Source organism: Petaurus breviceps, unplaced genomic scaffold (genome assembly GCF_028583685.1).
Source record: "Petaurus breviceps papuanus isolate PSGF00001 unplaced genomic scaffold, PetGlider_PUasm1.0 90740, whole genome shotgun sequence".
Classification (NCBI taxonomy): Eukaryota; Metazoa; Chordata; class Mammalia; order Diprotodontia; family Petauridae; genus Petaurus; species Petaurus breviceps.
In genome coordinates, this window is record NW_027187330.1 from 648,470 (window position 1) to 662,709 (window position 14,240).

Consider the following 14,240-nt stretch of genomic DNA (forward strand, 5'->3'; position numbering starts at 1 on the left):
TACCAGATCATCTTATTTGTCTCCTGCAGGAACCTTTCTGCAGGCCAAGAACCAACAAATAGAACCAAATATGGAACAACTGATTAGTTTAAGATTGGAAAAGGAGTACAGCAAGACTATATATTATAACCTTATTTATTTAATTTCTGTGCAGAATACACCATGCAAAATGCCAGGCCGGATGTGAATCAAAAGCTGGAATTAAGTTTGCTGGGAGAATTAACAACAATCTCAGTTAGCAGATGATACACTGAGGTGGCAGAAAGTGAAGGGGAAGTAAGAAGCCTTTTGATGAGGGTGAAAGGGAAGAGTGTAAAAGCTGGCTTAAAGCTTACACCAGAAAAATAATATCTTGGCAAGTGCTTCCATTACTTCCTGGCAAATAGAGGGAGAATTGGAAGCAGTATCAGATTTTATATTCTTGGGCTCAAAGATCATTGCATACGGCAACTGCAGCCATGAAATTAAAAGATACTTGCTCCTTGAAAAGAAAACTATGGCAAATCTGGACAGTGTACTGTAAAGCAGAGACATCACTTTGACGACAAAGTTCTGTGTGGTGAAAGCTATGGTTTTCCCAGTAGCAATGTATAGCTTTCAGAGTTAGACCACAAAGGAAGCTGAGTGCCAAAGAATCAACATTTTTGAATTGTGTGTAGTGGTGGAGAAGACTTTTGAGGGTCCTTTGAAAAGCAAGGAGGTCAGATAAGTCAATACTTAAAGAAATTAATTCAGGCTATTCCCTGGAAGGTCAAATACTAAAGTTTAAATACCTTGGCCACATAATAAGACTGGGCTCATGGGAAAAGCCCCTGATGTTAGGAAAGATTGAAGGCAAAAAGGAAGTTGAGATGGTTAGATAGTGTCATGAAAACAATGAACATGAACTTGGACAGACTTTGAAAGATTGTAGAAGATAGAAGGACCTGGCATGCTATGGTCCATGGGGTCATGAAGAGTCAGACATGACTGACAACAATGTACAAGGCACTGTGCTAGGAGCTGTAGATGCAAGAATATAACAAAAACATTCCATGCCCTCTAGGACATATAACATGCAAACAGATAAGTTTATATATAATAATTTGAGGAGGAAGTGAGCAAACTTCCAAACTCTGAGGGGTGTGACACCCTCTGGAGAGGCATATCAATGGCCAAAATTAGTGGATATTTTAAAGGATAATACCTGCATAAATACATCCACCTTTTTCAGTGAAAGCAATGTTACCATCAAAGTTAACAAAAGTAAGGTTAATACCATGAATTTGCTCCAGCTGACAAGGATGAAGGATGCAGAGAAAAACCATACAATTTGGCAATTTAAGAGATCATAGGTTACTTTTGAAAGAGCAGTTTCGGATGTTTAGTGATGAAATCATAAGTTAGATTACAGAGGGAATCAAGGATATATTATTGGGAAACATCTTGGGTTTTTTTTGTCTCAAAATACTTCCAAAAGATTTGAGCTCAGAGGAAAAAAAATCCTATTTTTCTTAGTGATAATATTAAAGATGAAACATTCATTTTAGAACAAAAATTCCTCTTGAAATCTGTTTATCTGGTGGATATTTTTGGGGGGGGGAACTACATAAAGCAATGTAAGGTCCTCAAATCCATACTCTGTCCCAGAAAGATAAAAATTATTCATGAAAATACTGAGCAATGGGACGATTGGGTGGTGCACCGGCCCTAGAGTCAGGAGGACCTAAATTCAAATCCAATCCCAGACACTTAACACTTACCAGCTGTCTGACCTTGGGCAAGTCACTTAACCACAACTGCTCAGCCTTCCCCCCTCTAAAAAGCAGAAGAAAAAAAATGCTGAGCAAAACTGAGATGCTATCTGTTTATTCAAATATTCCTCCTCCTTTTAACAACCACAAAACTCTGCTGAGCAGTATTTTCTTTATATACTTCAACCAAAATATGTGTCAAAGCCAACTAAATGTAGAAGCAGATACAAAAATCCAGCTGTCTTCTACTGAATCAAACATTAAAGAAATTTTTTAAATATGTAAAGCAATGCCAGTCTTCTCACAAATTTTTTTGTTTTAGTTATTTTTCATAAAAATGTTATTTGCATGTGATGGATTTATTATTGTCACTTAAAAATGAATAAATATTTTAAAATTTTATCAATTTTAATTTCTAACTCAGTAAATATGAATAGATATAACTCTCATAAACAAAAGCTCTTTGGTGTCCTCTAACAGTATAAAGGGATCCTGAGACCAAAAAGTTTGAGAACCACTGAAAGAAAGGGAAATAAATACCTACTTAAACTTAAAGTACTTACTAAAGATATCTAAAGAAGCAATTCGCATTTTATTTTAAAAATCTAGATATTTCCCTGATTGATACATGGTCAAAGGATTTGAACAGGCAGTTTTAAAAAACCAAAGCTATCTATAGTCATATGTGCAAATGCTCTAAATCACTATTGATTAGAGAAATGCAAATTAAAACAACTTGGAGGTACCACCGCATACCTATCTGATTGACTAATATGACAAAAAATGAAAATGATAAATGTTGGAGATGTGGGAAAATTGGAAAACTAATGCACTGTTGGTAGAATTGTGAACTGATCCAACTATTCTGGAGAACAATTTGGAACTATGCCTAAAGAGTTATAAAACTGTGACCCAGCAATACCACTATGAGGTCTGTATCCCAAAGAGATCATTAAAATGAAAAAGAACCCACATGTACAAAAATATTTATAGCAGCTCTTTTCTTGGTGACAAAGAACTGGAATTTGAGGGGATGCCCATCAGTTGAGGAATGACTGAACAAGTTGTGGTATATGAATGGAATGGAATACTATTGTGTTATAAGAAATGATGAGTAGGTAGACTTCAGAAAAACCTGGAAAGATTTACATGAACTGATGCAGAGTAAAGTGAGCAGAACCAAGAGAACAATTGTACACAGTAACCACAACATTGTGCAATGATCAACTTTGATAGACTTGGCTCTTCTCAGGAATTCAGTGACCTAAAGCAGTTCCAAAAGGGTCGTGATGGAAAATAAGAAAGAACATCCAGAGAAAGAACTATGGAATCTGAAAGCAGATTGAAGCATACTATTTTCTCTTTTTTTCTTTCTCATAGTTTTTCCCTGTTATTCTGATTCTTCTTTCACAACATAATTAATGTGGAAATATAATATGATTGTACATGTATAGCTTGTATCAGATTGCATGCCATCTTAGGGAGAGGGAAAGGAGGGATGGAGAGAGAGAAAAATTTCAAACTCAAAATCTTATAAAAGTGTGGAAAACTATCTTTACATTTATTTGGAAAAAATAAAATACTATTAAGTGGTGGGGGGAGTGCTATATATATGCTTTAAAAAAAACTTTTAAAAAAAGACCTAGTATTTCTAAAAATGAATGGATATCAACATAAAGGAATTCATTGGCCATGGACAAGTATGCTATATTTGGCCTTATTCCATCTGAACGAGAGGGGCTAATAGATTTCTCTTTTAACAGCATGTTGAAAATATGTATTTGAATCTGAAAATCTTATGTTTGGGCTATGAATATGGTTTACCAAGCAAAGTGGTGCAAACTTTACTACTACTGTTCAAAACATTTTATTTATGTGAAACAGGGTTTTCTTTTAAAGCTGCTATTAAAAATATCCATTTTTATTAATGATTAAAATAGAAAAATAAGTAGTAATATATATCATCATTGATACCGGGTTTCCCCGATAATAAGACCTATCCCGAAAATAAGCCCTCCCCTTACTGTGTAAGATTCCTCTAAAATAAGCCCTCCCCTGAAAATAAGCCCTATTGAGATTGCTACTGTAGTGAAGGTGATCCCCTGCGCTACATGCTACATTACGGTACCCTCTGTATGCACCGTTCCCCCCCCGGGTGAAATGCACACCACGCTCCAAGCTGCATCCAATCAGAGCTGCAGCAGTGAGCGCATCATCCTGTTCTTCCCCAGTGATTTGCTTGCTGGCTCCGTTGAGAGCAGTGCCGCGGAGAGCTGAGGCAGGACAACATAAGCCCTCCCCTGAAAATAAGCCCTCTGGTGTTTTTCCTTCCAAAAAAATTAATAAGACAATGTCTTATTATCGGGGAAACACGGTATTACTTTGAGCCAAAAAAGCCCACCTATGATATGATAAAATTTTTATTATTTTGGTTATTTGTAGAAATTATAAATATTTAAAATTATTAATGATTTTATCAGTACATATTTGTATTAGATTATTATACTGAATGTTTCAGATTTGTATTTAAAATTTTTAGAAATTCTTAATTTTATTTCAATAAAATACAAGCTTAGAAAGTTACTTGTGTAGAGGGCTTAGTGGAACAGTGCATGGGAGTGACATTTTTGGTTAAAAAGAAATTTGGGAGCAGGGTGTTATTCTTTAAAGTCAAGAAACCACTGCAATAGGAACTAGCACATGGTTGGAGTTTTAATGAAGGGAATGAGTCTAAAGGGGGACATAAGGAGGGAGTGTGGTCAAAATAAGTGGCAGCTGGAAAAAATTTCATATTTAACACTTGGAAAAATAATCACCTTAGTAATAAATATGATGGGTGGGGTTTGGGGGCAGTTTTTATACATTCCTGGCTACATGCTTGTACTCCTCTCCATTTTAATGTGCCTTAGCATTGCATCAACTTAACTATTGGAAACAAAGAAGAACATGCAATACTTCTGTGTAACTACTTCCTGTATTTTGGAAAGAAAGCCTGGGTGCTGTTGGGAACATCTACATTAGAAGTAAGTGTTAACTATCCTTTTTTTTTTTTTTTTTTTTGCTTTTTGGAAGGCAATTGGAGCTAAATTACTTGTCCAAGGTCACACAGCTAGTAAGTGTTAAGTGTCTGAGGCTGAATTTGAACTCAGGTCCTCCTGACTCCAGGACCAGTGCTCCACTCTTAACTATCCATTTTAAAATAGTATAGAGTCTTTACTAGAAATGATGCAAAAACATTATCAAGTCCATTTTCAGCTCTTGGTGTGAGAGATATTTCTCCCTTCTCCCCCATTTCATTTTTCTCTAAGTAACTGCATGAGCAAACAGTTCTTTTTTTTTGGTGCAAACCTATGATTTCACTGTATAGGGAACTCCTGATAGAGAAAAATCCCTCTATCCATAAAGATTGGCATCTGTTCTGTGATTTAGGGTCTTAGAGAATTACCTCAGACACTTGGGAGTTAGGGCCTTGGGAATTTGCCCAGGGTCACACAGCTAGTAGGTGTCAGAGTTCCAAGGCCAGCTCTGTATCTGCTATACTGCACTGCCTCTATGGTGGATTGGTGCCCTATTTTTGACTCAATACCACCTCTTCAGTTTAATATGTTATTGTTTATTTTTATGTCTGCTACTTCTTTTAGCTTTTGCCAAGCACAACCTCGTTCTGGTATTATAAAACTTGAAGATGATATCTGTCTAGCTATATCTGTCATAATTTCAACCATATCCAACCTTCATCATTCTAAAACCAAAGCTAATTTTAGTTGTCCTCCGAGGTAACACAGTATAGTAGAAAAAGTACTGAATTCACAATCTGGGTTCAAATCATGGTTTTGCTACTTACTACCTCTATGATCTTAAATAAAGCAATTAATTTCCCTGAGCCTCATTTTCTTCCTCACTAAAGTTATTGTATTAGGTATTATCCAAAGTCCCTTCCAATTCTAAATCTCATAAAATTTCTATAACTCAATCATATCTGTCTTTAGGTGTGGCAACCTTGTTGTCAATCACTCTCTTACCCCTTTTAAAAATTCTGCTATAATCATAACTCTTATTGCCTTCATCTCCCATACTTTAATGTATCTGTGATCTTATGGACACAAGTATTCCCTCCAGTGGGCTAGATTAAAACATGTCCACATGGTTTCATTTTTTATCAGTTTTGTGCATGACCCGTTGTCAATCTTTGACCTCCTATAACTTTGATATGCTGGGAATCTCTTCTCATTGGATCAGTAATAGCTGTGCTGTCCATACATTGTCCCTTATTCTTACATAATTGACTCACTCTCTTTTCTGACCATTTCTCTCTGATAATGTCCTTTACGAGTTTCTCTTAGTGATGCTCTTTGTCTTGCTCATCATATACCCTTGGGTGACCCACAAGTTTAATTCTGTGGACTGTGGTATTCCATGACTAATAACCATGTTGCATCACCAGAAGAATACTGATGTTGAGGCTGATGGGGTTCATTAAAAGCACTGCAATAAATACCAAATGAAGTCCAGGTCATTTTCCTTCTACTTAGTTCTGGGCCTAATTTGTTGTTCATCCACAGTGACTGTTCATGATACATATGGACGAGTTCTATAGATTGGCCATCTAATTGAATGTCATGCTTCAGACCATAGGCATTCTTCATCTGCTCCTGTTTTCCTCTGTGGACAGTTATGCTGAACTCAAGTGATTATGGATTTCATTTAGACAGTTTTGGTACTTAATGAAATCAACACAATGTCATCAGCACACAGGATCATTTGAAGAACATTATTATCTATTATCTTTCTCTATATCTAATTATTTCATGATGTCGCAGTTTGTCATCTGATGGCCCCAATAGTAACACTGAGTTAGCAATTAGCTGAGAAGGCTAATTTTCTGGTTTCTTTTCCTGTCTATATTTTTAGCTGCCACCAGATGGCAGTAGATATAAGAAAGCAGATACGTTTTGAGGGAAAAATGGCACCATGTTCCCAAACCTTTTCTTAACCATAAGTTCTATAGAACCTGATTATCAAATAAAATATTAAAGAGTCACTATTATAAAATGTGTCTGCAGGGTAAAAAATAAAATTTTATTCTACAGAATTTTTTTTCCTGACTACTTTGTGTCCCTAGCATCTAGCACAGTGCTTAGTATGTAGTAAGAACTCAACAAATATTTGCTGATTGATTAAATATTCATAGAATGAGAGTATTTTGGAGCAGCTAGGTGTGCAGTGGATAGAGCACTGGCCCTGGAGCCAGGAGGACCTGAGTTCAAATCCAGCCTCAGATACTTGATACTTATTAACCGTGTGACCCCGGGCAAGTCACTTTACCCTAATTGCCTTGCAAAAAAAAAAAAAAATTACAGTATTTTAGCATTGGAAGGGACATTAAAGACCATCTAATCTAACCTATACCTAGAAAAGAATCCCCACTATGCTATTCCTGATGAGTGAATATCCATTCCTCTTCTCGAAGACTTTTAGTAAGAGAAGAAGCCCATCCTACCTTTTAATAACTTTAATTATAAACAAATTTTTTTCTGACATAAAGCTAAAATAACCTCTTTACAATTTCTGCTCTTGGTTCTTCCTTCTGGGGCCAAACAGAATAAATCTAATCCTTCCAGGTGACAGGTTTCAAATATTTGAAGACCACTACCACATTCACCCTTAGTTCTCTGTTCTTCAGATTAAACATCCCCAGTTCTTTCAACCTACCTTCATCTGACATGTATCTAGTCATGGCTTTTTATTATCCTGGTTACCCTCCTCTGGACACTCACAGTTCTTAGATCATGGCATCTGTAGTAGAATACAACGCTCCAGATGTAGTTTGATCAAGGTAGAATACCAAGGGAACATCATTTCTTTTCTTTAGAAGTGATAGCATAATTCCCCCCAGCCCCCACCTCATCCCTGCTTTGTAACGTATACCAAACTTGGCTTTTTCTGAGTCTCACAGCAACTTCTGCAAACCTACTTTGGCCAAAGGTTCTCTAATCTGACTGCTCCTCTATCAATGTGTTGTTTTTACCCTCTGCCTCTTTAAGAAAGAAACACATCCTTTAGTATTTAACACAAAAAAAGTTATCACACGCTGTCTATAAATTTGACATTTAGAATGAACTCAAGCAATCACTAATAAAGTATGTTGTTGGGGGTGGGATTTCCTTTTTTTTTTTTTTAATCACATAGGGGCAAGTGGCTTATGTATTAACTCAAGAAACCGATGAATATTTACTTTGGAATCCATTGACTGGGCAATCTCATAAGCAGTTTGATCCATTTTGTCCCCTGCAAAGTGCTGACTCTTTGTTTGATAATAAAAACGTAAGTCTTTTTAAAATGTTTAGATTTAAGTCACATCATCAGGACCAACTGATGTTTTGACCTAACAATCTCCAAACCTTAGATGGTTTTGTAGGGCTTTGACACATTCCTGAGGGTTCCCATCTACTACTTCCTCCATCATTGCTAACACCTGACTGCTCCTATGGGATCTACTCTGACTTTTATGTTACTATTTTAATAGGTCTGGTTTAACATCCAAAATAAGAGTACGCCAATGTCTGTACATTTTGACAACTCAAGAGAAGGCTCCTGGAAACAACTGCTTCCCCAAAATATTCAAATTCAGGTGATGAAATCAGAAACTGTACAGGTAAAGCACATTTTTCAAAATGTATCCATGTGAGAATTGCCACCAATCCTAATATTTGTTATTGTGAATAACTTGTAATTATCTGCATATATGCATGATAAATTATATTAAAAAGCTGCTTTCCTCTGCCAGTGAGCACACTGTTGGTCTACCTTCCATTACCTCCCTCTACCTCAAAAGGGGAGAGATATCAGGAGAGAACATATCAACACAACTAAATGGTGTGTCTTCAGTCTAATATTAGCTTAAAAAAACATAATTAGTGCAGTAAATCTGTTTACAATCTACCCCACAGAATTATTGTGGCAAAAATACTTTGTAAAACTTAAAACAATATATGATTATAAGTTGTTATTCTTATCTATTGGTATAAAAATCATTTAATGAATTCAAACATAATTTATAATTTGAATTATTTTTAATATATTTCTGTTGGTTCAGAAAGTTGAGAACCAAGCATTTTTTCACTTGCCTCAAAAAATTTATTAGGGATTTAATATAAATTAAATTTTTTCTGTAAAAAAATCATATATGGCTAGTTACTTATTTTTTTCAAGAAATTATAATCAAAGACCATCACACTGACATGGACTCACATAAATAGAACATAAAGAAATAGAATAGAAACACTGGACATATATAAATGCATAATAAAGTATTTTTGTCATAAATAGGTGAAAGATAAAGTATATTCTAGGTCTAGAAATGGAAAACCTCCATGAAAGTTCCAAAGTCAGACTAAGAAAGGTGAGGAAAACAAGCTTCAAAAAATTGATCTGAGAAGGCTTCTTGGGAGAGAAGGAATAGCTGACTTTTAGGATTTTTTTTCCTAATTGTGAGAAAAATATTTTGTGAAGAAAAAATATTTGGGATCTAGGGCTTCTTTGGACAAGGCTAGAAGTTGAGAATAAAATGAGATGAAAAAGATTTTTGAATAGGCATGCTTATGATTTGAATAGGAATGAAAAGGTTGAAGAGATTAGGCTATGCCATAGGGGAAATGAAGTGGAGTATTGAACTTGGGTTGAAGCTATAAGGAAATTATTTTAGGGCTTTAATAACAAACTCCATTTTATAGATATTACAGAAGTTGGAATGCTTTACAGATAATTCATTGCCCTAAGGAAATCTGACTCCTCTAATAATAACTTGTAACACATTATAATATGAAATTTTAGGTATTTTATTGTTTGATCCAAAGACCATTACAAATCTTCCAGAAGAAATTATACAGTGTGACATTTTTTAAAAGATTTCAGATAGAATCATTAGAATGAATTTGAATGAACTGATATGATCACCAATTACCACCCCCTTGAAAAAGGTCTTGATCCTTCTGATCTATCCATTCTTCATCCTATCACTCTCATCTTTACTGCTAAACTTCTTGAAGTTGTTTACTCCTAATTACTCCATTTCCCCACTAACCACTTTCTCTACAACCCTTTGTGATATAATTAGTCCCGATCACAGTCTTGAAATGACAATTAGTAAGGTCACTTAAGACCTCCAAGTTACAGAAAAACCCTTATTCAGTCATTCTTCTTGACCATTCTGCAGCATTTAACACTCTTGACCAAACCCTCCTATGGGGTATTCTTCCCTTTCTTAGATTCAGAGATTTTACACACTCCTTTTTCCCTTGCTTATCTAAGTCTCCTTTTTCCCTTATGTGCTGGGTTGTCGTTCTCTTCCAAACCCCTTAATGTCAGTATTCCCTACAGATCTATCTTTAACCATATTTTTTCACTCTTTACACTCCATATTTCCTTTGCCAATTTCATTCACTCACATGGTTTTAGCACCATTTCTATGCAGATGACTCCCAGATCTGTAATTCTAGTCCTGATCTCTTGTCTGAGTTCCAGACATGTAACCTTTAACTGCCTTTAGGACATCACCAAATGATTGTCCTGTTGTCCTCAAAGTCAACATATCTCTATGGAACTTATTATCTTGCCCCTTAAACCTCTACATCCTTCTTAATTCAATATTTCTAACTTTGGCATCACCATTCACTAGGTGATCCATATTTATAGCCTTAGCATTGTCTTTCACTCTCCCTTCTCCTTCTGCTGTCACATAATAAATGACCAGAATCATGGAATCAAGGAATATCAGAGTTGGAAGGGACTCCAGAGGCCATCTAGACCAACCCCTACATGACAAGAATCTGTTCTACAAAATGCCTAACAAGAGATTATGCACAGCCTTTGCTTAACGACTTATAGTGAAGAGAAACACATTGCCCAGCATACATATTTTTCTCACTCTATCTTTAGATAAAGAGGTTTTCCTTACATGGAGCTGAAATTTACATCTTTACAGCTTCTATTCATTAATCCTGGTTCTGACCTCTGGGGTCAAGTAGAATGAGTCAAATCTCTCTTCTCCATGATAGCCCTTCAGGTACCTGAAGAACATGTTCATGTCCATGAAATCCTTCACCAAATTACTCTTTTCTGGACATTATTTACCTTGCTAATTTACTTTCTAAGACATAGTTCTCAGAACTGAACTTAGTAGTCTAGACGTGATTTTCCTGGACAGGATATAGAGGAAATATCTTCTTTCTCATTCTAGACTCTGCTGTAATTGAAAGTAGCATTAGATATTTTGAAGGGTCATATCACTCCAAGGACTCAAATTGAGTTTGTAATCCACTAAAACTACCAGATGTTTTCCTCAAGAACTGCTGTCTAGCAACATTTCCCCCATTTTGGATTTATGGTGTTAATTTTGGGGCTAAATTTATTTATTTGACATTTATGCCTATTCAATTTCATCTTTTTAAAAATTTTGTGTAACTATCTAGTCTGTCTATTCTCTATCCTAATTCTGTCATCCAGTATGATAGCTATTGATCCTACCTTTGTGTCTTCCATAATTTTTATAGTCATGTTATCCATATTTTTGCTCAAATCATTGATAAAAATAATCACCTACATAGGACTAAGGACAGATTCCCTGCAGCACTGCCATTGAAACTTATATATTGTCACCAAGACATTAATGAATACTTGTTTGGGTTCAAGGAATCCAGTGAGTTCTGCCCCCATCTAACAAAAATATCATGGGAAACTTAGCTAATACAATGGATAGAACACTGAGCTTGGAATCAGGAAGACTTATCTTTATGAGTTCAGATCCAGCCTGAGACATTTATTACCTGGGTGACTTTGGGCAAGTCACTTAACCTTGTTTGCCTTAGTTTCCTCATCTGTTTCCATCCATCCATCCATCCATCCATCCATCATTCCTCCATCTGAGCTGGAGAAGGAAATGGCAAACCACTCCAGTATTTTTGCCAAGAAAACCCTGAATGGGGTCACAGAGAGTCAGACATGAACAACAACAAAATGTTGAAATCTAGGCAAACTATATAAATAGCATTTTCTCATTTATCAGTCTAACAACTCTATAAAAAAGGGACATGATGTTTATCTGGAATGACCTGCTTTTCATAAAGCCATACTGGCAGTTTGCGATCAGTGCTCCCTTTTTTTCCCCTCAGATATTCACTTACCATTTCTTTAATAATAAATTCTAGATTTTTGCCAGGAATTGAAATCATACAAACTAACCTTTATTTTCATCTCTATCAAGTTTCTTTTTCTTTTTTGAAAATCCAAATATTTGCTTTTCCTTAGTCTTGTAGTACTTCTCTTGTTCTCCATGATCTTTCAAATATTATTGTTAAACATCAGCTCACTCCAAATGTAGGCTGAATGTCAGACTATATCAAGTTTTCCTCTCCTCTGTTATGAATTCTAAGAAGAAATAATTACTTCCAAGATTTCCATGATTTCTACTTTAGCAACCAGTTCTTACTTGTTGAGAAGAAGCAAGTTTCCAACTGCTGTTCCCTTCTTCTTTTGGAAAGATAAATTATTTTTAACAGAGCAAGAACTTTTTGATGTCCAAATAATCAAAACCTCCCATTAGTATTATATCACATTTCCCTGCCATGCTTGTGATAGGTTTACTGAATTCCTAGTTCCTCCTCCTATTTGGGTTGTCTGTAGTCTAGAACAGTATGACTTCCTAACTATAGAATAGAAATGTACATATAACACAACCTGAAATTCCAGGTCAATTTTGAGTCCTATGGTTTTAGTTATTTTTGTCAAAGTCCAAGGTGGAATCGTGAAGGATTTCAAACACAAACAACAAGGCCACTTAAACTAAATATTTGCTCTCTTATTCTATTCCATTTCTGGTCAAGTGGATAAACAATACAGAAGTTAAATAAAAGTTAAAGTTAAAATAATAAATAGATAATCTTTTCATCTAAATTCTGTGTATGGTAGGCTATTTTGACTATATATATTGCCATATATAGAATCACTTTGTTTCTGGGGTGAAGTGCATTTAAAGTGCTTGTGATACAAAAGTTATTCTCTAGTCTATTTCCTAATCTTTTCAGTTTTCTCTGTTCCAGCCTAAGGAGATACTGTATTTTGATACTAACAAAAGTATGGTGGAAGATTTAAAAAACAGGTATGACCCTTTGGGAATGTTACCAACTTTTCTTAAAGTTGTTTATTAAATTTCTTTATCACATACATCTAAGTAAGAGCATTTTGACAAGACTGTGGTGATTTATGTTCTGTCCAACCCTGTATTTCTTAATGTACACAGCAATAATTTAAATTAAAATCATCAAATATTTCTTAAGTGCCTATGTGCAAGGTAATTATTGCTTATAATTCCAGGCATAGGGAATGACCTATATAAGCATTTTGAGGCAGAAAAGGACAGAAGTAGATCAATCATCATTATAAAGTAGTTTGGCTGGAATGTGGAGAATATGAATGAAAGAAATGTCAAATAAAGTTATACAACCAGTCTGTGATTTATTTTGGATGTAATAAATATGTATTTATACATAAGTATACTTATATATTAATATCACATATATTTATACATATACACAAATATAGATCAAGTTATACAAAAATAAGTATGCACTATATATATCTTAACAGGGTTGTTGTAAAATAACCGGGTCTTTTATATGCTAATGACTAAGTATTTTAATGATCCTTTATTTTTAAATGTTAATATAGACAGCAGAATGTGAGTTGGAATATAAAGTTTAGGGGACCAGAAAGCGGGCAAGTTTGATTAGAACAAAGGGTTCATGATTTGGAGTGATTATTCATGATTATTCTGGAAAGAATAGCTGTAACCATATTGTGAAGGGCTTTACATGCCAAATAAAAGAGTTTGCATTTTTTACCTAGAGGCAATAGAGATTTACTGAAGTTTTGAAAGCTAGAGAGTGTTGTAATCAGAAGTGTAATTTAGGAAAATCTATTTTTCAGCTATGTGGAAGATAGATCAGATATGAGATAATCAAGACAAGAAGTCCAGTTAGGAGATTACTGCAATAATATATTCAAGAAATGAGATGGGCCTGAACTAAGGCAGTTGTAGTATGAGTGGAGAGGAGATAAATGCAAGTTTTTCTGATAGAATTGACATTGGCAAGATTTGAAGAACTAAGGATAACTCATAGGCTGCAGAATTGGAGGGCTGACAAAATTGAGTGTGTTCTCAATAAAAACAGAAAATTAGGAGAATGGGGTGGATTTAGGGAGAAAGACAAAGAGTTCAGTTTGTACATTTTTATTTTAAGATGGCTATAAAATATTCAGGTGCAGATGTATAGCAGGTGGTAGGAACTTGGGAAAGAGATGAAAGATGGATGTCACCAATATAAATGATGAATCCATAGAAACTGATAGGATCACTAAAGGCAATAGAGCAAAGAAGAAAGAAGAAGAAGAGGAGGAGGAGGAGGAAGAAGAAGAAGAAGAAGAAGAAGAAGAAGAAGAAGAAGAAGAAGA

At 35.1% G+C, this 14,240-nt stretch overlaps 1 protein-coding gene and 1 long non-coding RNA gene across 2 annotated transcripts in view; one reads left to right on the forward strand and one right to left on the reverse strand.

Moving 5' to 3' along the window:
• Nucleotides 1-14,240, forward strand: part of CC2D2B (coiled-coil and C2 domain containing 2B) — a 131,065-nt gene that overhangs the window by 106,464 nt on the left and 10,361 nt on the right. Inside the window, 4 exon segments of the mRNA XM_069067095.1 lie at nucleotides 4,643-4,756; nucleotides 7,923-8,057; nucleotides 8,260-8,388; nucleotides 12,830-12,888. Coding sequence (XP_068923196.1) covers nucleotides 4,643-4,756; nucleotides 7,923-8,057; nucleotides 8,260-8,388; nucleotides 12,830-12,888 — 437 coding nt within the window.
• LOC138145501 (uncharacterized) overlaps nucleotides 1-14,240 on the reverse strand; it is a 47,743-nt gene that overhangs the window by 13,169 nt on the left and 20,334 nt on the right. Inside the window, exon 2 of the long non-coding RNA XR_011164239.1 lies at nucleotides 11,558-11,706. This is a non-coding gene — a long non-coding RNA (uncharacterized lncRNA). The remainder of the gene's footprint in view (nucleotides 1-11,557; nucleotides 11,707-14,240) is intronic.